General features: G+C 45.4%; 2 protein-coding genes across 2 annotated transcripts; both read left to right on the top strand.

Annotated features, from left to right (window-relative positions):
- Positions 1 to 1,662: 1,662 nt before the first annotated feature.
- Positions 1,663 to 23,139, top strand: LOC115383842 (actin-related protein 3). The gene is made up of 13 exons (XM_030086036.1): positions 1,663 to 1,841; positions 2,709 to 2,764; positions 2,848 to 2,972; positions 3,749 to 3,859; positions 3,944 to 4,039; positions 4,127 to 4,234; positions 4,560 to 4,703; positions 4,795 to 4,968; positions 5,101 to 5,193; positions 5,429 to 5,554; positions 5,655 to 5,738; positions 6,018 to 6,401; positions 23,129 to 23,139. The coding sequence occupies exons 1-12, from the start codon at positions 1,798 to 1,800 to the stop codon at positions 6,111 to 6,113; spliced, it is 1,257 nt and encodes a 418-aa protein (XP_029941896.1). The 5' UTR covers positions 1,663 to 1,797; the 3' UTR covers positions 6,114 to 6,401; positions 23,129 to 23,139.
- Positions 6,562 to 8,535, top strand: LOC115383843 (transmembrane protein 182-like). The gene is made up of 6 exons (XM_030086037.1): positions 6,562 to 6,970; positions 7,098 to 7,206; positions 7,312 to 7,431; positions 7,508 to 7,645; positions 8,068 to 8,360; positions 8,468 to 8,535. Exons 1-5 carry the CDS (start codon positions 6,821 to 6,823, stop codon positions 8,337 to 8,339), a joined length of 789 nt encoding a protein of 262 aa, XP_029941897.1. The 5' UTR covers positions 6,562 to 6,820; the 3' UTR covers positions 8,340 to 8,360; positions 8,468 to 8,535.
- Positions 23,140 to 24,242: the final 1,103 nt, after the last annotated feature.

The raw sequence follows: 24,242 nt of genomic DNA on the forward strand, positions 1-24,242 counted from the left end.
GCAAAGCTTCCTCTGCGGTGCGCACGAGCTCCGCTGCCCCGCGCGCCGACTGAAAGGCTCTCCAGGCCCTGCTGAGGTTTAATTGGAGTTAATTAATGGGGAGCGTCCCTTTGACCACACTTAACACTTTCCCCCCATGCAGCAATTATAGCTCCAAATGAGCTGCTTCCTGCAAATTTACAGCCCCCGTTATTAATCACTCCGCGCCTTTAATGTCACAGAAACTTCACAGACAGTCAAAGAGGAGGAGGAGGAGGAGGAGGAGGAGGAGGAGGAAGACGGTGAGGCGGAGGAATAAATAAAAAGCCACTGTGGATGAGGAAGATGAAGAGCCGTGATGCTGACTGGGGGGAAATGATGCAGACCGCAGCTCTCTGGAGGCCGAGCAGCAGCAGACAACTGCAGATTATTAAAAATAATAAGAGTCCTCCACTGCTGCCTCTAATGACACACACACACACACACAGTCTGAGATACCAGCTGATGATCAGGGACCACCACTCATCTGCTCAGTGTGTGTATGTGTGTGTGTGTTTTAGCTGAGGGCCCTCAGAGACTCAATTTACCTCCAGCCACAGCCTCACACACTGTGTATCAACACAAAACACACAGTTTTGGAAAAAACACGCTGAGAAATAAAGTTTGCGCTGAGTTAAGAGCTGTGGCGCCCTCTAGTGTTTGCAGGTGGTGATCACAGGCTGAGGAGAGTCGGTTCAACAGATTTACCACCGAGACACGATAACTGTAAACTTTGGCAGATTATTCATTTGAGCAGCTTTAAGTAATTAATTTTTATTCTTCGTGTCTGAGAAAAATGTAGATCAATATAATCAGTTTACCTTATTATTGATACATTTCTTTGGGTAAATAAAAACTAAAAATCGTTTTCACCTAAATAAATTACTCTAAAATATTTTATATTTTAATTCGATAATTAATATATTTACAATTTATTTAGAATGTATTTTATCTTTTTCTATGATATTGTTTCTTACAATTTTTTTGATTGGATAGAATTAATCAATTTTTGAAAGTACCATTTTCCTAAACTCCCAAGATAAGCTGTATCTTAAATCTCCGTGAAATAATTATATGAAAATATCAAACAATTACATATATATTAGATAGATAGATAGATAGATAGATAGATAGATAGATAGATAGATAGATAGATAGATAGATAGATAGATAGACATTATTTATAGACAATATTTTGTTTGTATATAAACTAAATATTTTCTGATTAAAATACAGACAGTATTTACCATTTCTTTCATGTGATGTGTTTGGTTTTTTTTCTCTTTTGTGAATCAAATTAAGATTTAGGAACTTCTTTAATACATTGAAAAAAAAATTTCAAAAAAATTAAGGAAAAAAGAGAGCTTTATGAGTTTCTATTGAAGTATCTTGTTTTTTGTATTCCATAGTATAAAAGATGTTTTTGCAGAAGTAAAATGTATTGGTTTATTTATTTCTGACTTGTTGTTGTGGGGTATTGTGGTTTTCCTCTGCAGTACCCAACTTGTCCCGCTGGAGGCGGGATTAACCAGCAACACTACACTTTGCCGCTAGAGGCGCTGTGCCGTATTATCTTTTGCCCTGCAGTACCGCTCTCCTGCCACCGGAGGCGCTGTTGTCGTCTCAGAACTGCTGACTCCGCACTCGAAGAAGCGGAACGGAACCAGGAAGCGCTCCTCCCTCCATTGCAGCCGCAGCGGCTCGAAAACCCGAGACCACCGCCCGAACCGGACTCCCGAAACCCTTCTCTGCGGGTCGATACACGGAGGGACTGCGATCATGGCTGGTCGGCTCCCGGCTTGTGTGGTGGACTGCGGCACGGGGTGAGGGAACGGCGCCGTTAGCAGCTAGCTTAGCTTCCATCAGCGTCGCGGCTGACGCCCTGCTGCCTGTGGTTACTCACGGCTGCGAAGTTTTTCCGAATAAACCATTTACTGGCTTTCAAACCAGACACGTTTCAATCGAAGACAGCTTTAGACACATTAAACTGGGCTGTCGCTGTCTTTCTTCAGCTGTTGGTTCAGTGTAATTAGCCGCTGTTAGCCGGAGAAGCTAATGTCACTTCCTGAATGAAATGGAATAACTTGATTTGTCCCAAAGAGAAATTCCTTAAATGAGAGAAAGACAGCATCCTGATAACTGACTCACGGGTTCCGCTCTTCGTTATTTACTCCGAATTTTATCAAGCACAAAATGTAGACTTTGTCTAAAAAAAATATAGCTTAATCCATTCATTTATTTACTTTGAGTATTGATGGTTTTCCTGTTACTCTGTACACTGTTCCTTTTTTATTCTCCAGGGAGAATTTTATCAAGCATTATTGAATAATATTAAAATAGTTGGTCTCAAAGTGTGCTACATGACTCAAGTATCCTATAAAAGCAGGTATTTTTGCAAATGAACTCGAAAGTTTTTTGTCTGGCATCAAATTAACTTACGTTAATGAATATGCTGATTTATGCATTATATAAAGCTTACTAACTAAAAAGATGGAAAAAAATGTTTGTACTAATCAGAAAAGTATAACATCATAAATAGTTACTATTTAGTTCTTATGAAGAAAAGTGTTTGTGGAAACCTTACAGCTGATAATTTGGGTTTTCGTGACATTGTTTGATAATTATCAGCTGTTTTTATTCGGTGGAATGTGAGCCTTTAAATGAATTTGAGTATTTTTCGTCTCTCTCAGGTACACAAAGCTCGGCTATGCAGGAAACACAGAACCACAGTTTATTATTCCCTCATGTAAGTGAAACACACACACCCTTGGTGTCGGCGTTGATGGTTTCCAGGAAGTGTGTTTTCTGAGTTTCCTGTGGATGTCGCAGGTATCGCCATCAAAGAGTCGGCCAAAGTGGGCGACCAGGCGCAGCGCCGCATGATGAGGGGCGTGGACGACCTGGACTTCTTCATTGGAGACGAAGCCATCGACAAACCCTCGTATGCAACAAAGGTAATCCGCCAGGAGGACCGCGTTTATAGTTATTATCCTGACATTTATTTTGCTTTCATCGTGTGGCGCAGAAAAAATGTTTTTCTTTCATTCTCGGCATTTTCGCACTGAAGTTGTCTCTTATTACTCTTCCCAACCTCTCAGTGTAATTTGTTGAACTCAAGTGTTTGCTGAGACTAATCAATATTTTTGTGTGGTTTTGGTAAAGTGAAACATAACCAAAAACATGAAAAGTTAATCGAGGAAACAGATTCATCTCTGGTTTCTCACTAAAGTTTCACCAGGTAACAACAAAAACAAAATTTTTGCAGTTTCGTTTTCAAAATCATAGAAACCTTGAACTCGTTCACAAAAAAATTCATCGTGTTTTACCTCTTTTTCAACAAAAATATCTCATTTTTATGCAAAAAATAAAGCTTGACAAGGTTTTAGTCCTTGAAAAAAAGTTTTTAACCAGGATTTCAAACAAAGGCATAAATGTTACCTTGTTTTGTTTTTAAAAAAATGTAAAAACTTACTGATTTAGATCAAAAAACAAAAACATAACATTGAATTCTGTGCGGTTCTCATCCCAATACAAATATTTTGTATTGAGGAACATGTTTTTACCTTTTCCTGATTCTCCAGCCAAGATTTAAGCCCCGCCCTCTTCCCTGTAGCTCCAGCTTGTTCGTTCATTGATCCCTTGAGTTATCCGGACCCCCGTCACTTGCGGGACATGCTGCCACGAACCTCCCCGTGACCACAGTGTCCCGTTTGTCCCTCTGCCTCGACAGTGGCCGATCCGTCACGGCATCGTGGAGGACTGGGACCTGATGGAGCGCTTCATGGAGCAGGTCATCTTCAAGTACCTGCGGGCAGAACCTGAAGACCACTACTTCCTGTTGGTAAGGCCACCACTTCCTGTTGGTGAGAGCTGAGGCGGGTGTGTATCCTCATGTTGTGCGTCTGGTGTGTGTGTGTGTGTGCAGACAGAACCTCCTCTCAACACGCCGGAGAACCGAGAGTACACAGCAGAGATCATGTTCGAGTCCTTCAACGTACCTGGGCTCTACATCGCCGTTCAGGTACCTTTAGTAACGTCCCAGTCGCCCCTGAAGATCATCAGAACATCGAGGATTTATATGTTTGTTCACTGTGTGTGTGTGTGTCAGGCCGTGCTGGCGCTAGCCGCTTCCTGGACTTCCCGACAGGTGGGCGAACGGACGCTGACGGGCACGGTGATCGACAGCGGAGACGGAGTGACTCACGTCATCCCGGTGGTAGGTCTCCCTCTGCGCTTCTCTCTCGACCATATTTGGTCACTTCCTGTTTCTCACTTATCAGGACGAGACTCAAACGTGTGAAATGTACAGAATGAGCTGAGACGCTCTCTAGCAGAGGACTTTAAAGGTTCAGGTAGTTTTTTATTCACAGAAACAAGACGACGAGCCATTGGCTTTTGTTGCTGCTTAACTCCAACTTTTATGATTTCAGTAAATTCCCTTTGTGGCTTTTTTCATAGATGTTTTGGTTCTTTTCACTGAAATCTTCTTTAAATGCTGACAATATGTGAAGTGACGTATTTGTAATATTTCCGTCCTCCAGGCCGAGGGCTACGTCATCGGCAGCTGCATCAAGCACATCCCCATCGCTGGCCGAGACATCACCTACTTCATCCAGCAGCTGCTGAGGGAGCGGGAGGTGGGGATTCCCCCGGAGCAGTCTCTGGAGACCGCCAAGGCCGTCAAGGTCCGTATGCCGAAGCTGCAAAACGTCCCGTTTGGATGGGAGGGTAAAAAAATAAAAGGGAGGAGCTCAGCAGCTGCGGTGCTGTTTTCAGGAGCGGTTCAGCTACGTCTGTCCGGACCTCGTCAAGGAGTTCAACAAGTACGACACAGACGGATCCAAGTGGATCAAACAGCACACCGGCGTCAACGCCATCACCAAGAAGGAGTTCACCATCGACGTGGGCTACGAGCGCTTCCTCGGCCCCGAGATCTTCTTCCACCCCGAGGTAATCCCGACCACAGGTCCAGACTCAGGGGGACAACCAGAGACAAAGACGAAAGCTTTGTCCTGGCTGCGGCGAAATGCTGCCCTCTGGTGGCAGATCTCAGTCACTTCACTCTCCTCCCCCTGCTTGCAGTTTGCCAACCCGGACTTCACGCAGCCCATCTCAGAGGTGGTGGACGAGGTGATCCAGAACTGCCCCATCGACGTCCGGCGCCCCCTCTACAAGGTACACACACACACACACACACACACACACACACACACACACACACACTCTCACTTTACACCTAGTTACCAAATATGGTCACCTCCTCTTTAAAAAAAAAGAAAAACAGAGAAAGTTGTTCACAGGTGAGGCGCTGCAGTGGTTTGACCTCACAGGTTTCCTTGCCTCACGGGGACATCGTGTGTGTGTGTGTGTGTGTTTGTGTGTGTGTGTGTGTGTGTGTGTGTGTGTGTAGAACATCGTGCTGTCTGGAGGCTCCACCATGTTCAGGGACTTCGGCCGGCGCCTGCAGAGGGACCTGAAGAGGACCGTGGACGCCCGGCTGAAGATCAGCGAGGAGCTGAGCGGTGGAAAGTTGAAGGTGGTTTCCATGACGACGTGCACGCCGCCAAGTCTATTTGTTCAAATCAGCACTTTTTTTTTTTTTTTTTTTTGTTAAATGGATTTGTTTGCGTTTGCAGCCCAAGCCCATTGACGTGCAAGTCATCACCCACCACATGCAGAGGTACGCCGTCTGGTTCGGAGGATCGATGCTGGCTTCCACTGTGAGTATTCTCCTGCTCCACACCTCACGCACGCACACACACTCACACACACACACACACTCACACAGCAGGGCACGTCTCCCCAGGAAAAAAACCTCCAGAAACAGGATCATTAAAGGAAACACTCATTAGCAGCTGTCAGCGCCACAGCTAGCATGCTAACCAGATAGCGTCAGGTTCTCACAGTGAAGTTCATCAGGATGCGCGAGATGTTTGTGGGGGGGGGGGGGGTCAGAGGAAGCTCTGAAGATGAACTGAGAGGATTGTTTTTCTCCACAGCCGGAGTTTTACCAGGTCTGCCACACCAAGAAGGACTACGAGGAGATCGGTCCCAGCATCTGCCGCCACAACCCCGTGTTCGGGGTCATGTCGTAGGGAGGAGGAAGAGGAGGAGGAGGAGGAGGAGGAGCTGCACGACCTCACGCGCTGTGGATGTCCCATGAGCCTTTGCACGGATGCTGTTGATTCCGACGGAGCAACAGTGGACCAAAACAGAAGTCGGCGTCCTCAGAGGAGTAAAAAGTTAAAGGAGGAATTTAAAAAAAATAAAAGAGAGAGAGAGAGAGAGACTGAGCCCCCGCCAGTGTTTACGGCCAGCCGTAGGTTCATGGTCGCTCTTTAATTTCTGCGTGCCTCGTTTCCGTTGGTCCTCACAGGGTCGGCGTCGGTCGGCGGGGTGTGGGGGGTTCGGGGGTCTTCATGTGGGGGACTTTTTCTAGCAGTCGACTTGTTGTATGAAACAATCATTCTATTTCCCGTTTCTTTTAAATAACCTTGTGTTCCTCCTGTTTTCTTTTTTTGTTTCGTTTATTTTTTTTTTTCTTTTTAATGCATTAATCATGTGGTTTTGGGGGTGAATAGAAGTGGTGTTTAATATATGAACGTGCAGTGTGTGGGACCCTCGGTCATCCTGGGTTGAGCCTTGTACTGTACCAAATCTGGATTTCACTGCTCCAATAAAGCGCCAGGAGAAGTCTGGACACGCCTCCTTTCTGTCCCAGTCCGGCTATTTGTGAGCCGGTGGAAGCCCCCCGACTGTAACACAATCCCCTCACACACACTCATACACACACTGGGGGGGGATGAGGCGTGCGGAGCGGCTGCAGCTGCTGCTCTTCCTGGGCCTGTTCTCAGGCGCCACCGGGCTCCTGTTCACGCTGCTGTGCTGCGGATCGGAGTACTGGCTGCTGGCCGCCGAGTCCTGCGGACCCCCGCCGGACCCCCACGGCGAGGTACAGACCGGGTGGACTCCCCCCCCCCCCGACTCCTCCTAGACCCGAACCCGTCCTGCCAGCGTGGGCATTTTAACACTCGGTGAGATAAATGTTTGAAAATAGACGTGATGAATATTTCCAGCAGCAGGTCCTGCAGCCCGACCAGACGCTGAGGGTCTTCCACGAGGGTCTGTTCTGGAGATGCTCCTTCCCGGCCGCCTCCCGTCGGTACTCGCTGTGGGACCTGTGGATCAGTGAGTCGCCCCGATCCAAAAAACAAAAAACACCACTGCAGGATCTGAAGGGTTGTAGTGTAGAATTTGGACGTCTGATGATGATGATGTCTGGTTTCCCGTCAGCGAACCAGCCGCCGTCGAAGCTCTGCCAGCCAGCGTTCCTCTTCCCCTTCCCCTCCGATCAGCTGTGGGCGGAGTCACGCCGTTTACCCACAGTGCCCTACGAGCCGTCCTCCGCCATCGGTCAGTCTGTTTTCAGTCTTGACCCGCCGCTGCGCTCCTCCTCACCGCGTCTCCCCTCCTCCCCTCCTTCCCTCAGTCTTCAGGACCTTTTGGAGCATCTTCCTGGTGGTGGGCGTGGCCAGCACCGTGGGCGGGGCGTTCGTGGTCGTCTGCGCCGGACCGCTGGCCAATCACGTTCTGTATAAAGTGGGCGGGGCGCTGCAGCTGTGTGGAGGTGAGGATGCACACACACACACACACACACACACACACACACACATCTGGAGGTGTGCTTCACATTTTCCAGAAATAATCATATTAAAATAAATAAGAGTAGTAAAACCCGCCCCTGTTGGCCGATTCCCATCACGTCTGACATGGAGGCGTCGCCTCCGAGCGAAGAACAAGCTTGGAAAATTGTCAACAGGAGCGCGTCGCCGCCGCTAATTGCGCTCGGCGGTTTGCTGTCTTTTATTTTTGGCGGGAAGCGGAGGCCCGCTGTGCGAGCCGCCCCGCTGAGCCGGGACTGTGTGGCGGCGCTTTAATCAACGGCAGCGGCAACCTGTCCCACACAGCGCTGTCAAACATGCGGCCCGCGGGCCAGCGCGGGGTCCGACACCGCCTCACACCCCCCCTCACCCGTCCCCTGTGTCTCAGGCCTGGCTCTGCTCGCCGTGCTGCTCATGTTCCTGCTGTGGATCCACGTCCTGGACGCCCTGGAGCGCTTCGCCCTCCATCAGAGAGCCTCCACCTGCCCCTCCTTCCACCTGGCCGTCCATCACGGCCCGTCCTTCCTGCTCGCCCCCGTGGCCGTCTTCTTCTGCCTGCTGGCCGGCCTCCTCTCCCTCCTGATCGGGCGGAGCGTGCGGGAGCAGCAGGTGGAGCGGAGACGGAGGAAGAACTCTGGAGCTTCGTCAACCGAGCTGTGATTCCAGCGACTCCTCCTGAAAGTGCTGTCAGAACTAAGAAACCCTCTATATTTATTATTATGACATCCAGAATAAAGAACTTTTATGGGAGTTTTAAGAAAATCATTCCTCTTGTGTTTCTTCTCCAGGATTTCTTCTCACTTGTCCCCCTGAAGCTCCCTGGCGTCCTCCAGTGGAGACCCGCACCGCACTTTGAAAACCAGGATTTTTGGAAGGTGCAGGAAGAAACGGGACCACGTGGACGCATGTGTGTGTTTGCGTGTAGAGCCACCGGCTGCCTGCAGAGGGCAGTGTAGGATCGTTTTAGCCGCGTGAGCGTCTGAGATGAAGAAAGTGTTTCTCAAGTTCAAAATATTTTCATTTTAATGAACAAGAGGAAAGTGGAGGAGGAGAACGGGGTGGATGGAGGGGGGGGGGGCATTCACTCCCTTTCCTCCTAGAGGAGGATTAAAAGGAGGAGGAGCAGTCACACCTCTATAATTGGAAAAAAAAGGCAAACAGAAGTGAGACGATTCGGTGATGAAGAGTTTCCTCCTCATCGTCTCCGCTGTGAACGAGGTGAGGAGGATGACACCTGAACGCATCACCCCTCCCGCCCCGGCTCGGGCTGTCGGCCTCGGACAGCCGTGCACGCGCACCACAGGAAGATTTCCATCCTCACGAGGCAGAACTCTTTTACCCCACGGGGGGCAACAAGGAGAGGCAGGAAGCAGAATCTCTTCACAACAAAAGAGTTCAGGTTCAAAACAAATATTCATGGATTAAAAGATATTTTTTCTTTTTTTCTTGTGTGACTGAGCTGTTGAATTCCTTTGGTAATAAAAAGTTATTCAGTCAGGGATTGAATATTTTATATTTATTTTTTTCTTTTGATTAGTAATTAGTTTTTAAAATTAAAATCAAGAGTTTAAGATTATACATTGATTTCAACTCATAACACATGTCAATATGAATATTTTGGAAAAAGTTTGAAAAAAGAAGATAAAAGAAGAGAAAAAAGAAAATAAAACTGTTATGCCAGCTGCACATTTACTTTGATACGAGATTCACAGATCAGCACAAGATTCACTGCAACACTGAAAAATCTTCAGTTTGCAAGAATTATGTTTGAAAACTGAATGAACGTGCAGCACTTTTTCTTTTTTGCAAGTATTAAAATTGCATCAAGCTTTGTGTTTCTTTGCTTTAACAGCTTATTAATTACAAAAATTAGATATTGTTTAGCATTTATTTAGCACCTCATGTCCTCGTGACTTGTTTACAGTGTTTTTGTCTTTTTTGTTCACATTTTTTTTGTATTTATGGTATTTTATTCACTGTGGGGTTTTTTGATCATGTGTTTATTTGACTTTGCAGAGTTTACTTTTCATTTATAATGTGTTAATTTCTGTTTATTAATCTTTACCGTGTTTTTATCTACCCTTTAATTCAGATTCTTCACAGTGAATTGTTTGCATACAAACAACCAGAACTTACTGGTGTTGGACATGGAAGCAGGCTGAAGTGCAGACATTGTGTTGGAGCATGGGGAACCTGCAGCTTCCTGCTGCTCCACCCCCTCCTCCACATTGGTACGCTCCGCTCTACCTCCACATTACCCCCAGGACCACCCAGGGGGCGCAATTATTCAGGCCTTTGCTCAGCCAAGTAGAAGAAATTAGCCTCTTCTCCTGAACCAAGACCTTCTAACCTGCACCAGGACCCGGGGCGTCCTCTCTGACTACTGTGACCCCCCCCCCCCCCCCCCCCCCCCCCCCCCCCCACCCGCTACCACCACCCCCACCCGCTCCTCTGAATACCACCCCCCTCCTCCCCCTACAGACTTTGTGTTTTCCATACATATGAGCCAGCCCGAGCCACGCTCAGATGCCAAACAGACTCCACTCGGTCCCTCTTCAGCCGCAGTGCTGCAGGTTATATAACCCCCCCTACACACACACACACACACACACACACACCTGGGAGGACGCTGCCGTCCTCGGGCTGCGGCGATGTGCAGCGATCCAGCCGAGCCGGGACTTGTCGTGGGCTGTGGCCTTAAAGCTACATGGAGTCACATGGTTTCTCCAAAACAAGCTGAAAATAATCATCTGGAGATCTGCTGGAGAAACGAAGCCGATCAGACTCACTGCTGCCTCCTGGAGCACAACCCGAATACCACTGAAATCCTACCGACTGCACCTTTAAGAACGCAACAGTATACCTTTATTTGTTTGAAAATAACAATCAGACCATCAGCTCAGTGATATTTCCACTCGCATCTGATGCCTTTAGCATGATGTGCCACCATACAGTTCGAGTATTTGAATAAAGTAAATTTACTGTGTCTGTAGTTCCTGTTTTTGCCACTTGGGGCAGCAGAGACAACACAGACAGTGCTCAAAGTTAAAGCCGTAAAACTGAAATGAAATAAAATTTAAAGGAGAATTTTCTCACATTGTAGACTTCTTTGGGCTTCAGTTCTTCACTTAGGTACTGAAACTCAGATTTTATTCCTCCAGAATAAGATCAAACCCAGACTTTCCCGCCCTCCTTCCTCTCTCATGGCGTCCGCCCACGCTCCTCGCCATCTTTTCTCGGCGAGAGCGATGAACAGTGAAGAGGCAGAGAAAGATTAAATCCAACTTTCTTTTATCCACGAGTGCTTTCATGTGTTTCTTTCTCAGCTAACGGAGGGAATTATTGCTCTGACGGGGCGGGACCTTCGGAGGGGGAATACACTTCCCATGAGCCCTCGGTGTCTCCGGATCCTGACTTTTATCTCCTGAGGGCCAGAAAGAGGCTCTTTGTCTCTCCTCAACGTTTCTCACCTTGAAAGAGTGTTTGATTTCGAATTAGCGCTTTTAAAACATCGTTCGCAAAGTCATGTGCCCGCGAACGTCTCAATCCGACTTATAGAGCGAGCGCAAAGAAAACAGGCGGGAAGACGAGCTTCCGTCGGAGCGAGGAGGAAACGGCGCTAATCCATCTTTCCAAAAATGAAACCAAAACCAAGTAAATTTGCTGCGACTGTCTAATCTCCAGTGTTTTTCATTAACTTCACGTCAGAGCTCATTTCCAGGGGAATGAATACAGATGTCAGGATGGGATCCAGTCCCATCGCGGGGCCTTTTAATGAGATAACAGGCTTTAGTGCAGGAATTAGCACTACTGGAGGAGGAGGAAGAGGGGGAGGAGTAGGGGGTGAAACAGTGAATGAGATTAGTTGAATGGGATGTGGATGCAGAGTGGAACGAGGACTTTGGCTGAGAGAGGAGACCCCAGTCTCCACCACATCACAAATCTATTTCCGAGGCTTCTATTAATTATGAGAGTGAAGCTGCTGTTGCATATTGATTCATCGGCTGCGTGCTGCTATTATCTCCCATTAAAGCAGGAGAAAGAAGAGATTATGAGGAGCCTTCGGGGGCGTTTTTATGGATCCTGTGAGACTGTTAGAGCATGTCACGGACTCCGGAGCGACTCCTCGTGTTTGTGTGGGCTCGCGTGCAGTCTTAAGCTTTAAATTTGATTACTTTGGTGAGCAATTTTTTCAATTAGCGCCAGCCTGGCATGTGCTTGTGTGTGCAGGAACGCGCGAGCGAATCGAGCAGTGAGCAGAAAAAGGCTGGGGCCGCTGTCACGTCAGATGAAACACACCTGAAAGTGAGCTTGATAATCACCTGTGTGGGCCCCTTATGATGACCTGATGATAACATGGACCACGCTATTTAACCGCAAATAACAACAGGTCCAATTTCTCTCCAGTGATTAACCCTTTCATGGGGTAAGCAACCAAGCAAATTAGTCCTGAACAATCTTCTGTGGCTCCTTTAGCATGACCCTTGACCCCTAGCTGCCCTCAGACACTGTACAGTGGAAGCCCAACTCCTAAAAATAGGATGCTTTGAATGTGGTGGATTATTTTGCTCACAAGGGACTAATGGAGCATACAAAAATATATGCTAAAAACTGTTTTTGTAACCCAGTGACTATAAAACGTTATTGAGATAAAGAAGGTCCTTGTCTGTATAATTATTAGAATATAATATTATACATCATTAAGGACCTTAGAAGTGGTTGCACACAACCCGCAAACTGTCGGCAAACCTCAAAGAAGAAGAAGAGGACCTTTGAGGTGAATTATCCAATCAGGAAGCGTTCTTGATTGGGCCCCGCCCCCATCCGACTGTGATTGACAGTTGAAGACGTGTCGACTTTGCTCTCTTGCTGGAGGATTTTAAAAAAATAATTACATACTTTAAATAAGTCCTAAAAAGTTTTTTATTGGGAAATTACTACGAGCTACCAAAGGAGTAAGGATAAAAGAAGTAACGAGGGGAGAGCGCCCGGAATGTTGGACGTAATTGACGTTTTACACGGTAAGCTAGTTAAATGAAGCTAAAGCTAACGGTGACGGTGACGGGCGGAGAAAAATTGATTGCGGTTTTCTGGAGAAAGTTGCTATTTGAGTGTATTTCGGGTTTTAAGTAGATGTAGAATAAACTAGAAGTGCTGTAAAAATGCAGGAAACTTGTCAAGAACTGTAAAAAAAAAATGACCCTAAGAGAGCTCAAGGTTAGAAAGTCTTGTGGTGGTATCTTTCATTAAGCTAATTAAAAATAATGCTGAGTCACAATATGTCTGCTATGTTTATGTTGCTGTTACGACTTTTCTTTGTCATATTACAGCTAAAACACCAGTGACTTTGTGAGGTTTGTGTTCAAATTTATTTACATACTGACTGAAAATGCCATTTACATTAGTTCTCTGTGTTTCATGAATTTAATATGCAGTTCAGTGTGTGTACATCGTGATTCATTTATATAAATAAATTACGCAATTACATACAATAAAAGTGTCTGAAGTAATAACTCTACATGAATGGTTTATAGTTAGTAAGTTACAACAGAGTGTTTTCTTTGTCTGTGGTTAAAATGTAGAATTTTCTGATTTGTGCGTGAGTCCTGACACTGCTGTTATTGTTCCAGATGGTCCTGCTATCAACGACAGAATCTCCAGAGGCCAGACACTGACTCCAGGACCAGAGATCCAAAGAAGAAGCCAGACCTCTGTGGATAAGCTGGTGAGTTTGGTTGAAAATCAACATGCAAATGCATCAGAACATGATGTTGCTTTAAATAGGTACGCCTTTCAAATAAAACAAAACCACAAGTTTTACAACATTTTTTTTAATCCAAACTGTGTAAGAAAGTGTGTGTAAACAATATTAACTGAAAGATTTTTCACATGAACAGCATGAGTTTCTTGCAGAGCCTGGGAAATGACATGGTAAAAAAAAAAAAAAAAATGTGGCCACGAATTACTAAATCGTGGCCACAAAATATTAACTTGTGGTCATGAATTACGTCTGTCATTCATATACTGAACAGTCCAGTAAAGATGACAGACACGGACTTTCGATCTCAATAACTCTTTAACAAAACCTCAGTAACACACGAAGGGCGTCTCCATCCCATCGTTGTGAGGTGGACTATACACAAGCTCATTTTTATTATAAGTATCTGTCCATCACGCAGCAGAAACAACGTTGATTTCTATGAGCAGCTGGTAGTGCTGCGTTATTAAGGAACCGTCTATAATTTACAAGACGCTGCAAAAGACAAGTACCACACAAAAAACAGTAATACCAGCACAGGGCTTCAGTGCAGTGTCACAATAATCACTCCAACTTTCACTTGTCTCCTGTCATAATAGAAAAACACTTTGATGTAACTTTTTTCATAGTTTGATAGTTGATGCAGATTTCTTTCATCTACTGTACACTACAGCGAAGTTATGGAAAAAGTTGCTCATAAAAATTATGTGAATGTCTTTTCAAACTAATTTGATTAAAATCAGCGGGAGCTCCTTTGATAATTGGGCAGAGTTTCATTTCTCTGTTGTACGTTCTAGTTAAGTTATTGAGAAGTATTACTTGTTACAATGGAAAAAAATTTAAAAATTGCTTCTTTCAGCAAAATGACTGCTGTAGTAAGATCGACATAACTCCTTTGGTGGGTTCAGACAAGTTTCATTCGCTACAGTGAAGTTATTTGAATTTCATTATTCACAAAATCCATTCAAACTTCTTTTTTTTTTAATATCAGTGTTTTTCAATTTGATAGGAGACAAGTGAAGGTTGTAGTTATTATGATGACACTGCAGTGAATCCCAGTGATGGTATTACAATTTGTTTTGTTGTTTGTGGTATTTGTCTAAACTGTTGCAGCGTCTTGTAAATTGTAGACGGTCCCTTAACCCCGTTGCACTACCGGCTGCTCGTAGAAGTCAGTGTTGTTTCTGCTGCATGATGGACTGGTATTTTTAATAAAAATGAGCTTGTAGCACATGGTCCACCTCACAACGATGGGATGGAGGCGCCCTTTGTGTGTTACTGATGTTTTGTTAAAGAGTTATTGAGACCGAAAGTCCGTATCTGTCAGTATGCTGCCAACTTAACTGGACTGTTCAGTATATGAATGATGTACCTAATTTCTTGGCCATGGTTTAGTATTTTGTGGCCGCAATTTAATTTTTGTTTTTACCATGTCATATCCGAGGCTCTGCAGTTTCTTAAGAAAAATACTAAAATATAAATTTTCCATAGCTGACAATTGAATTAAAAGTTTTTGTTGATAAAAACTTAGGCTGCTACCTTCGCAACCCGGTCTCAGATAAGCGCTTGAAGATGGTTGGATGGATGAATAGATGGAACTGAAGTAAACTAAAGCCACCGTATTCTTGGACTGGGAAAAAGATGGACTTCCTGTTTACTGAAAGAGGCCTAATCATGAAACTAAAATTAAAAAGACCTGGAGAAATGAAAACCGAACTTGGAATAAGTCCACATTTTTACCACAGAGACGTACAAACCAGAGTTTGATCATGAGCAGCAGAATGAACCTCAGAGTTGTGAAGACGAAGTCTGTCCTCTAACGTGCCTGCGAGTAAACTCTGTGATGACACCCCCGCCGCTCCAGCAAAAAGCGCACCGAGGCGCGAACCAACTCGGCGAGTCCTCGTCTCCGCTGACCGCCTGAGGGGAGGGGCTTCGCTTCACACCTCGGACCCTCCCGGATGCAGATCCAGGAGCACGCGGCGAGACGTGGCTGTGACCGGTGTGGGTGGTCGCATCAGTGTTGACACACACTCCGCAAATAATGAGACCTCCAACAGTGTGACACCCATTTCACACATGGATGGCATCTGTGATTGGAAACATATGTTTGTATTGATGTATAATTACCAGCACTGAGTTCCTCCACTTCGTCTAAGTTGGTGGAAATGACTGCGTGTGTGTGTGCGCGTGTGTGTGTGTGTGTGTGTGTGGTGCAAAGACAAAGAGAGCAAAGGGAGACAGAGTGTGATGGAGAAAGAGCATCAACACCCTGCTGACTGCACTCAATCACTCTCTTAATTATACAGCGTGAACACGCCTGTCCGGAAGCACAGTCACAAATTCAACTTATCATCTTCTGTGTCACCTCCTCCTCCTCCTCCTCCTCCACCCATTTCTCCCCTTCTCATTCCTCCTCCTCCATCTCCAGTTCAGGTGTTATTCAGGTATGGAAAATGTAGCAAGAGGCGTGAAAACCGATGCCCGTGATTGGCTATGGATCCATGAAAGCTGTAGCTAAACTAGCACGTTGGACAAATTCTTCCCATGATGCCTTGGACTTGGTGTATTTGAGTATGTACTTCAATCTGACATAATAAATGTCAAGTTTCTTGATTTGCATCTTTAAAACACACAAATTAAGACGTCTAAGTCATGTTTGCTGACTCCATGATGCAGACTTAAAAAAGGAATTAGCATCCAAATCTAAGCTAGCATGTTGGAAAATGTCATAAGACATGAAGTCAGAGATTAAGAAGTGAACGTTTTGCAGCATGAATGATGAATATTGTCCTGAAATGTCCAGTTAGCGGTATCTCAACCTGAAGTCACAGCACAAATGTCACTTTAATGCTGTGATTGTGATTAAAAAAAAAAAAAAAAAAACACTGAAAAGAAAGAAGAAAACAAGAAATTTCAGGCTGACTTGGGATGAAAATGGGGAGAAATAGACAGGGATTGGAGACGAGGGAGGAGGGTTGATGGGGGTTTGAAGAGGGGGGAGGAGGAGTAGGTGGAGGAGGGGACGGCGAAATGAGACCAAATTTTCTTTGGCAATCTCGGTGTTCCTGCTGCAGGTGCCGGGGCCATTTCACTAAAGCAGGGCCAGACGCGAATGTCATTAGTTCCTGAGCCCCCGGTGAATTCTCCACAGTTCCACATGATTAACCCAGATAATTGTGTGTTGATAGCGAGCATGGTCGATGGAATACAATTTTCAGGCCCACATTCCTAAACAAACAGCTCAGCAGCGGCGGAGCGGCGGGATAACGGCGGGTTACCGACACGTACCCGCGGTTTACAAAGAGAGGGAGGAGGGGGAGCCATTCTGTGTTGTTTGATACATCAGAAATGTTGTAAAATTAGTATGGAGACTCAACGACAGTGGTTTCACTGGTTATTTATTCATTTTAACGGCTTTCTTTAAGTTGAGGTCATTCGCTTTCTGGCCACTCGAGAACGCAACATAACGTTCACTTTTAATTTTGTTTCCGATGTGCGCGTTTTGTCGCGTTCAGTGTACGATGTGACTCGCAGTTAGCCACAGCTAACGGCTGCCGGAGAGCTCGGCTTGAATCTTTTTATTCATTTTATGCTACAGAAGTGAAGTTGCTGAGCGAGCACGAGAAGCCGTCCTGTGTTTATTTAGTGGCTTATGTGATTGAGGAGGAATCCATCAGCAGGTGTGAGAATCATCCAGAGGTGAGAGACTGCGTTGATGTGCTGAGTAAACAGCCGGGAGACGCAAACCTGACGGCCCAGATTGTATTTTTCATTCTCGGGATTAGCTGTTAGCGCCTCGGCCCGAGCCGCTGCTAGGCCTCGCCGAGGTGAGATGGATGAAGTTTTCCCCGCCGTCCCGAGCAGTAATGCAATTTCCCATCGTGCCTTGGGGTTGGAAGGACATGTGACGGTTGATTTGTTTCGGTGTGACATGAGGAGTGAGGCCCACGTGTGAGAGCGACAGTTTTCCCATAGAAATGTCAACATAAATACACTCCTACCAATGCTTGTGTATTGTTTGGTAATCATTAGCTCATATGCATTTTAAAATTACTATTTCGCGCCATTCAGTAAATGTTCAAGAATCTGAAGCTAAGTTGTATGAAAGCTGTGCAGCAGAAGTCGAATCTGTTTTTTCTACTCGGATCATGAGCGAGGTGAAGGAATAAAACGTCATGTTATCGCCGCTAAACGTGTGACGCCGCCGCTGCATCAGGTGCGGCGAGGAAGAAAAGACAGTGGACCGGTTGTGCCGCAGCTCTGCGCCGTAATCCTGTTTTCAGGCACACGTGAAGCTCAGAGTGACTCTGTGAAACATCATCAAAGAGCAGAAACATGGACGTTTGTGTTCCAGCAGCACGGAGATAAAACTCAAAGAACAGCAGACAATCCCCGCAGTGCATTCTGGGAGCTCAACCTGGTAGCAGAAATTGAGGATAATCCCTGTGTATGTGTGTGTATGGAAGTGATCTCTCCTGTGCACTCCGGTTTCCAGGTTCCATGTAAAAACAAAAAACCTGGAACTAATTTTAGAGCAGTCAAAACAAAGTTCTTAATATTTCTAACTACAATTTCCATCTGAGATGAGATGAAAACAATGGTGAAATTTGTTGATAGGATTGTGCTCTAGTGGAAAAAAAGGATGTGATTTTTTTTTGGAGTTTGCTGTCAGATGTGGAATCAAAAAGATCTTGGTATTAAAATATCACCGCAGGAATAATCTGATCCGAGGTGATAAATCGGTGGTAGATTTGTGTTGTCTTGACTGATCCTCAGTGGGAGGAACTGATCCTGAATCTCCTCCTAATCCCGTTTCCTCCATGTGAAGCGTGACGTTTCAGGGGAGCAGGAGGACAGCGATGGCCTCTGAAGGCCCCGACTTGTCACATTTGGACGGGATTAGAAGATCAGGAGGAGCCTTCCTTCACACGGGGGTCCACCTCCTCCGATGTGACGATACGGAGAAGAACTCCCACGCTCGCTAACGCATTCGTCTCCCCCCCAAAAAACTCTTTTCTGCCTCCGTGATCGATCGGACAAAAGCTGTGATGAGAAATGGAAGCTCTCCAAACACAATCTGCTGGAGCTGAGCGAGCGTGTCAGAGACACGTCTCTCCACTCTGTTTTTCCTCCAGTTAGCAGAGTAATGACACACCGAGCCGCGTGCAGCTGAGTGTTGCGGGGTGTTCGAGCGCCGTGCTCGTCTGCGCCCGGCACCCAGTGGAAATGAAGCTCAGATAACTAATGACGGGGAAAACTTAAGAGGCATTTTTATGTTTGGACTTCACGCCGTCTCCACTGAAACAAAGAGCGAGTGGAGGAAGTTTGGGCTGAAAATAATGAGAGTTGAGTGTGAAATGCTCTTTTTTTTAACTTGGTCGCCCCGTTACCGCCATTTTTAATAGCACTAGTCATCCTGTTTAGAACAAATGAACACTTTTACCTTTTTTTTTATCAGTTTACATTGATTTTAGACCAACAAATTATTCTTAACAGGTTTTAGTCCACATGATGTTTTACATATGGATGGTTTTGAACTGGTTTTTAACAACTTCTGTTTTCATAAAGTGGTATTTGGCAGGTTGTGGATTGGTTTCAGATGACGTTTGGATAGTTTAAGTTTAGTTTTAGACAAAATTTGATGTAAACTCAGTTCTCATTTAAGTTTGAATTGCTTTCAGATGAAGGTTTCTTGCCATTTAGTCTAAGGTAATATCACTGATGGAACTTAATTATCTTCCTGCATCATCTGACATATTGCTTGCTGTGATTAAAATGTAGATTTAGTCTGTGCATCCTGCCTAAAGCGTCCCAACCGTTTTGGATTTGAGAGTGGCGAATAGTGGTGGTTTGGTTGCAGGAGAAAATGACAATAAGTCGCATAAATTGTTCTGATCGGGTTCAGCCTCTTCAGGCTGAGCACATCAGAAGAACTTCTCAGCTTTGAGATCCTTCTCTGATCTGATGGTGCATTCAAGTGCTTCTCCGAGAGCGCAGTGAAGCTCTGGTTGCCCCTTCCATGCTCTTCTTTTATTACCTCCCTCTTGTTACGTACCAATCTCTTCTCGGAGTGAGCACTCGCCGAGGAACACCCTTGGGCTAACGAGTGTTGCATCGATTGGTTTTGGAGGCGCAGAGATAAGAGAACAAACAGGTTGAGAGGGGAGAGATTGGGGGGGGGGGGGGACAAACGGGGACAAACGACGGCGTGTCGTACCGCCAAAAGATCTCCAGTTGTTTCCAGGTGCTGATGGCTGCGGCTGAGACACATGACGAGGTGTTAAATGTCAGAGCTTTTGGTGTTAGCAGGCTCCCTCTCGTGACGGAACAAAGGTTCAGTGGTTCGGAACGGAGACGCTTTAACATGGCGTTCACGCTGCTGACAGCTTCCTCCTCACATCTTCTCAGTGCTCAGCCAGACCTGTTGCTAACTGAGTGCTAAAGACAAAAGTTTTTATTACGCTGAACACACGTGAGTTCTTTTCAGACAACTCATGCTTTCAAGTGAAGGAGGGTGTATTTTGAAAAACTCATTTCCTTTTTTGTTTTTAGAATGTTAAACCGACAGAACTCGAAGGAGTTACGATATTAGGAGTTACAGATGTTTCATTGCTCCTGTCTCTGATCTCTGGATCCACTGCTAGCTTTAGCGTTGGCCTGCTTGAATATCTTTTAGCTTCTAAGAGTTGTCCCCATGTTGGTTGTTTATAATACCTCGCTGTTAGCTGTACCATTAACATTAGCAGCCGTCGCTCTCTTAGCTTGAGCATTTGCATTATTCAAAGCTTTTATATCTGTATGTCTTTCTCACCAAGCCAGCTGCTCGTTTTAACATAATAAAGCAACAAAAAATAACACAAAACCCAAGGTATGAAATTTAAAAACAAAATTTCAACTGGTAATGAAAAAACAAAGAAAAACATGGTAACATAAATTATTACAAATACATCATGGTATGGTGCAGGATATGTCTGTCATTCATGTGTGTAGAAATTAATTTGTACTACAGCTTGAACCCTCCATACACACGCACACACACACACACACGGACACACTAAAAGTGAACCCCTTTGTAAACATCAATCTGGGACCTCCCAGCCACAATGACGACTCCTCGATGGCTCGATGGCGCCTCACCAGCGATCAGATGAAGTGGGGGTGAGGAGGGGAAGGAGAGCCAGTTTTTCTCCATGTCAGCGATTATTTAAAAAAAAAAAAAAAATCCATCTGATTGAAATTGCAGGGCGTTATGAAGTGAGGAGAGAGCGCGGCCTGCTCCTTTCTTTTCGCTCTCAGATGAATGCTAATTACGCGGCGTGGCGGGGAAGACGGGCGGCGTACACGTTAGCAGGAAGCCGCGAGATGGGCCGCCTAATTGAGGCGTATGATTACACGGGGCTGCAGTCAGAGGGGATCAGCAACAACGGCGCTCATCAGGGCGACAACGCCGCCTCCCCTCTGCCCTCCGACGACACCGCGGCGGACATGACGCCGTTAGCGTAGTGGTTAGCGATAGCTCGTTCAGGTGGTGGAGAAGCTCAAGTAGCTGCTGATTTTCATGTTATGATTTCATAATTTACTACATGCCTAATTATGATCATTTGTCACGTTTGAGATGAAATCCCAGTTAAATTCTTGTGGCAGTGTAGCAGACGTGTAGAGTACATGGAAAACCCCCAGTGGACAGATTCAGAATTGTAGTTAAAGATTAATGAACATTTTATTATTTTTTTTATCCATCTTTGCATTTTCCACCTCTGAAGTCAAACTTATGGATGTCTGTGCTTTTCTGAAACTTTACCGGCTGCACACGGATTCACTTGAGCTGCTAACGGGAGCGTCTGAGACGCGAACGCCGTTAAAAAGTTGCTTCCTGGACTGACTTCACCCCGCTCCCTTCACACAAACTCGGCAGCAGTCTTCAGAGCGAGTCTGTGTGTTCGGGTCCAATCTGTGAACCGTCACAAAGTCACTCACACAAAGACATTTGTCTCATTACAAGTGACACTCTCGAATTGGCAAAACGTTGGTAGCAATCTGGCAGCGTCTCAGTCTTAAGTAGAGAGTTAGTGAATGTGAGCAGACTTTTGAGTGCCAGCCTTTCTCTTCTTGACTGTAGTGAGGATGAAATGCCACAGATGCATTGCTCATACACACTTTTACATTTGCATAACAAATGGTACGTGTAACTTCCTTTATTCCCGACTCTGTCCAGCCCTTCTGATATTTATCTCAGCACTAACTTAACAAGGCTGGAGTGTTGGCTTCTCCCGCCATGTGTCGTCTGGTGAGGACACTCGTCCCTCCCTGATGTTCGCCCTCCATCAGGGGTGCGCTCGGAGCTCAGAGCGCCGGCAGACCATGACCCACTGCTCAAACCCTTTCTCACCGCTATTGATGACACTTCAACGACCTGCCCGGTAAATTCCCGACATTATCTCCGTGCTGGATGGTCTTCATCGATCCGCGTCCCATTCAGAGCTCCTCCTGGTTTTATGTGCGAGAACAAAGGAGCCGGCTGTGCTGAAGTGAGTGAGTTAAGGGCTGTTAGCGCCGCGCCGCACAAGCAAAGAGCAGGTGTCACTTCTTCAGAAGCACAAAGACCTGCACAAGACGTATTTATGGAGGCAGAGCGGGAGGAATTGTAAGAGCAGGAACATTTGTCCCAGATGGCTTTATCTCCCACTTTCACCAGCTTTCTGTGGTCGATATGAATCACCTGTGAGCGCCTCAAGAAAGCCTCCCAAGTGACACACTGAAGTTTTCATGCTCATGCTGTACAACTTTAATGGTTTACAGCTTTACGATTTCTGAGTTGTAAGTTTCGGAGCGCACCTGTCTTGTCCTGAGCTGTAGGTGTGTCATAGTGTTTGACCCCTGCAGGAAGCAGAACCGTGCCCACTCAAGTGGGCGTGGGGGGGGGGGGGGGCACGATGCCTCCACTGTCCCACCTTCGCCGCTGACCTCTGGCTTCAATGTGCCGTGAGCAGCACATGAAGGTTGGCGAGCTTCGCTCTATGTACCCGAGCGCTGCTCGCCTTTGATCCCCTCTGATTAGAAACCCACATGAGGCCCCCCCCAGCACACTTGAAGGGGCTGTTATCAGGAAGCTGCTGTTCTCAGTTGTTTTGGCACTCCTTTAAGAGGAATTTTCAGTTTTCATGGAGCGAGTTGAAGTGTGACGAACGTGAGGTGAAGGAACAGACGTGTGACTGATGTGTCGGCTTCGAACCGACTTGAAATAACAGCAGAGAAAGAATAATTAACTCACCTTTATCCTCTCTCAAGGCGGGTACACACTGCAGGGTAATCAGGACGATTTTTGTCCCGATCTCTTCCTCACGAGCAATCGAGCAAAGCTCTGATTGTCTGATGCTTGTTACTGTCATTGTGTCTCATTTCCCTGTAGTGTGGGACGTGCTAAGAGTGATTTTGTCCGATCTGCTCAGAAGTTCTTCCGAAAGGTCATGATCATGATCAATGTTTAATATTTTCACCTAGAAATCCTGCAGTGTGTGACTTTCTCCGTGTGTTATGTCACATGTGCTGCAACAAAAGAAGCGAGCTGACGATCGTATTGGCTCGCTCCGGTTTGCTGCCTGTGGATCAGTGGAAGTGCTTCAGATTGAACCAGCTGACCTCCAGGAAATGGCTACAGTACATTCATTCACAACTTTGGCTCACAAAGCTAAGCCACCACTTTTCTACTGAATGTCAGACTTTGTTTTGGAACTCCAAAACTCAAAAATGTTTGAAAATGTGGAGTCTGTATTGGAGAAAGAACTGTCGAACCTTCTTGTTTCTTGCGTGTTTTTTGTTTATGGTGCTTTTTGGGGAGGTTTTCACACATTCTGAACTTCTGTAACTCAGGAGACGATGCATTTAAGAGCTGATCTGTTATAACATGTGAAGCTCTTTTGCATTCTTCGTCATCATCATCATCATCATCATCATCATCATCATCATCATCATCATCATATTGTCATTTGAAGAAGTGTGACCTGCAGGATTTCTCTTCGATCATTAAATATGCTCCAAGCAGAATTTAGAATTCAAAGGTTTACTTTTTATGTGCTTAAATGCCAACCTAGTGAAGAAATCACCATTTCTAGCTTGAAAATTAATCAGAATGTGTCTTATTTTATCCTTTATGGTGTCATTAAAAAAAAAAAAAACTAACACGCTGGATTCATTGGGTTAAGAAGAAGATGATGATTTCATGTCAGGGCATAAGAATACAATGAAATTTCTAATTTTATACTGAGAAACTTTCAAGCAAAAATGTGGTTTTGTGTGTCATTGAACAACATTTAGATGCTTAAAATTCACTTGAAATATTGACTTAGTTTCTCATTTACTGAAAAAAATATGTGGAACAACGTTGAATTGATCAAAATCACATGATTTACAGTTTAAGAGAAATACCTAAATTGAGACGAATTGAACACTAGATATTAAAATTACTGGATGTCAAATAATTAGAATAATTTAAGAAAAAGTCTAAATTGAAGGTGCTCATCTTCATAATTAAATCTATTGATTTAAAATCTTGGATGATGTTTTTGTTGATTTTACGGTGCAGTTACCAGAACAGCCACTAGATGTCACTGTAAGACGTGATAAAACCCTGATGCTTCTGCCTCGCTATGTCTGTCTGTGCCTGTGTGAGAGAGACCGTGGAGCAGAGTGAACTGTGTTGTTTATGAAATCATGTGTGAAAAGTTTTGTGTGTGTGTGTGTGTGTGTGTGCGTGTGTGTGCGTGCGCAGATGTCCATCCTGCATGATGCATGCAGGGTAACCT

This window comes from Salarias fasciatus (assembly GCF_902148845.1).
Source record: "Salarias fasciatus chromosome 23 unlocalized genomic scaffold, fSalaFa1.1 super_scaffold_20, whole genome shotgun sequence".
Lineage (NCBI taxonomy): Eukaryota > Metazoa > Chordata > Actinopteri > Blenniiformes > Blenniidae > Salarias > Salarias fasciatus.